Below are 2,722 nucleotides of genomic sequence, written 5' to 3'. Positions count from 1 at the left end.
CCCCACCCCCATAAAGTCTGGGTCTCTCTCTCTGCCTAGGGTTGGGCCAATATTTTTTTTCCTCTTTATTTTATCTGATCTCAGCATTCTCACCTTGTCCCGTCGTTGTACGTACTTGCGTCCTGACTGTGACTCACACGAACCAACTGTCTCGGTGGGGGGATGGCGGGTGCTCTTGTGTGGTTTGCTTCTTCTTTCCTATCAAACATCTATCATCCTTATCTCCCCTTCATCTTTTTTCTTGTTTGTTACTCTCTTGTAACAACACCTCTAATCTTCTGGCGCTCATATGACCTAATGCAGTTGCGAGCGCCGAAAAACCTTTACTAAAACTCAAAAAGAACAAACTGTCTCGCCTCGTCTCGACAGGGTATCTCGGACAACGTGTCGAGAATGGTTCAGGGCACCAAGTCTCTGAAACACGTGCGGAAACTGAAGAAATTTGAGGACTTTGTGGAGTCGGAGTTTGCCGAACAGGCTCAGAATATTGTGATCGAGACCCACGACTTGTTGCAAGAGTGAGTGCCTTTCTCGAGATATTCAGTTTTTGAAAATATTTTTTCAGAGAGGAATAAAAAAAAAAAGGAGAGGGAGGGAGGGCGGCTTCTTTTCTTTTTTTTCTTTTTTTTTTTTTTCTTTCATATTTTTATGAGGGAAACAGAAACTTGGAAGTCCAAAAGGTAACTCCAATATCTGCTGCACAAAATTTTTGTGAGTTTTTGTAACACTCTCACTTCATGCCGGTGGAAACTATTTTGAAGAAACTCTTCCAAAAAAAAAAATTGACCCTGGTAGCTCTGTAAAACTAGTTAAAACAAGTAAATTTTTAGCGCGTATCAGTTGATTAAAAAAAATAATAGTATATTATTGTCAGTGGTGATGGATTATGACAAATGTTTTTTTTTTCTTTCTTATTTTTCTTTTCTTTTTTTTTTTTTTCTTTTTTTTTTCTTTTTCCGATCCAGCGGCCATTTGGGTTCTAGCCCTTCGGTCTGTCGATATGGCAAAAAATTGATAGGTTTTAATCAGCTGTGCTTTGTCGCTGTATAGAGTGTTTCCGATGACTTCTTATTTTTCAAAATGCAAGTTTAACCTTTTTGAACCCTGGCCCCCTGAACACACCTGGCCCTATTCCTCAGGGTTCCGGAACAAAAATTGAAGAAATTTGAGTTGGGTTAGTGGACACATGCTGTAGTAGTGAAAACTGGGGTTAGGTTACTATGTTTTTACTATTAAAATGTCTTACCTTACTTCAGAATCAGTCAATGCTTTCATGCTTCTGAATTTATCATGAGGGCTATCAGTCTGAGGGCAGGCCTGTCAGCCCTATATATCGGGTTTTCCGGTCATAGATGTTCACGAACCAGCCCTATATATATCGGGCTTTCGGGTCATAGACATTCACGAACCAGCCCTATATATATCGGGCTTTGGGGTCATAGACATTCACAAGCCAGCCCTATATATATCAGGCTTTCGGGGTCATAGACATTCACAAGCCAGCCCTATATATATGTATATATATATGGGGCTTTCGGGCTCAAATGGTTAAATCTTCGATTTACAAGACTTGATGTCTTTATTTGTGCTATTGTATTATATAATTATATGTATATATATATATATATATAAATAAACTATCTCGATTTTTTTTTTCGACCTTGGTTCTTTTTCCCGGCAGCGTGTACAAGAACCAAGAGCGTCTGCACGAGCTGGTGACTGAGAAAGCGTTCCCGGTGAGTGTTGTGTGTTGTGTTGACGTGGTGTGTTGTGTGGTGTGTTGGCGTGGTGTGTTGGCGTGGTGTGCTGGCGTGGTGTGCTTGTGTTGTGTGCTGATGTGGTGTGCTTGTGTTGTGTGCTGGTGTGTTGTGTTGGCGTGGTGTGTTGGCGTGGTGTGCTGGTGTGGTGTGTTGGCGTGGTGTGCTGGTGTGGTGTGCTGGCGTGGTGTGCTGGTGTGGTGTGCTTGTGTTGTGTGTTTGCATGGTGTGCTATCAATAATTGATATTCTGTCCCTTTTCCAATAATTTCTTCAAAAGATTACCTTTCATCCATTTTCAACAATAATTGAATGTCTATTCATTTTTCTATAATTTCTGCAAAAACTGACCTTTCATCCATATCCCAATCCTTTCTACAATAATTAAATATCTGTTAATCTTCCAATCCTTTCAACAATAACTGAATGTCTGTTAATTTCCCCATCTTTTCAACAATGATTGAATGTCTGTTAATTTCCCCATCTTTTCAACAATGATTGAATATCTATTAATTTCCCCAATCCTTTCAACAATAATTAAATGTCTGTCCATTTCCCAATCCTTTCAACAATAATTGAATATCTGTTAATTTTCCCAATCATTTCAACTAAGATAAAATGTTTGTTAATCTCCCAATCCTTTCAACAATGATTAAATGTCTGTCCATTGTCCCATCCTTTCAAGAATGAAATGAATGTCTGTTAATTTCCCCAATCCTTTCAACAATAATCAAATGTCTGTCCATTGTCCCGCTCCGCCAGGAAATGGTCCATGGGATGGAGTCGAAGACGATGCGCTGGCGGTTCGTGGAGTCAGTGGAGCCGCCCAAGGTGGTTCAGATTCGCGTGGAGGAGATGATCACACAGGACAACCTGTTTGCCCAGGTCACAGTTCGCATGCACACCAAACAGGTGAGAGACGGGGGGAGATGGAGTGGGGGGGTGAGGGGTATGTGTGTATGTGTT

The 2,722-nt window shown here is 40.8% G+C and overlaps 1 protein-coding gene across 1 annotated transcript in view; it reads left to right on the top strand.

Moving 5' to 3' along the window:
* Nucleotides 1–2,722, top strand: part of LOC101847410 (probable 39S ribosomal protein L45, mitochondrial) — a 13,520-nt gene that overhangs the window by 6,861 nt on the left and 3,937 nt on the right. Inside the window, exons 5-7 of the mRNA XM_005093037.3 lie at nucleotides 370–518; nucleotides 1,682–1,736; nucleotides 2,519–2,668. Coding sequence (XP_005093094.2) covers nucleotides 370–518; nucleotides 1,682–1,736; nucleotides 2,519–2,668 — 354 coding nt within the window. The remainder of the gene's footprint in view (nucleotides 1–369; nucleotides 519–1,681; nucleotides 1,737–2,518; nucleotides 2,669–2,722) is intronic.

Source organism: Aplysia californica, unplaced genomic scaffold (assembly GCF_000002075.1).
Source record: "Aplysia californica isolate F4 #8 unplaced genomic scaffold, AplCal3.0 scaffold00057, whole genome shotgun sequence".
Taxonomy (NCBI): domain Eukaryota; kingdom Metazoa; phylum Mollusca; class Gastropoda; order Aplysiida; family Aplysiidae; genus Aplysia; species Aplysia californica.
This window is presented reverse-complemented; position numbering and strand designations above follow the sequence as displayed.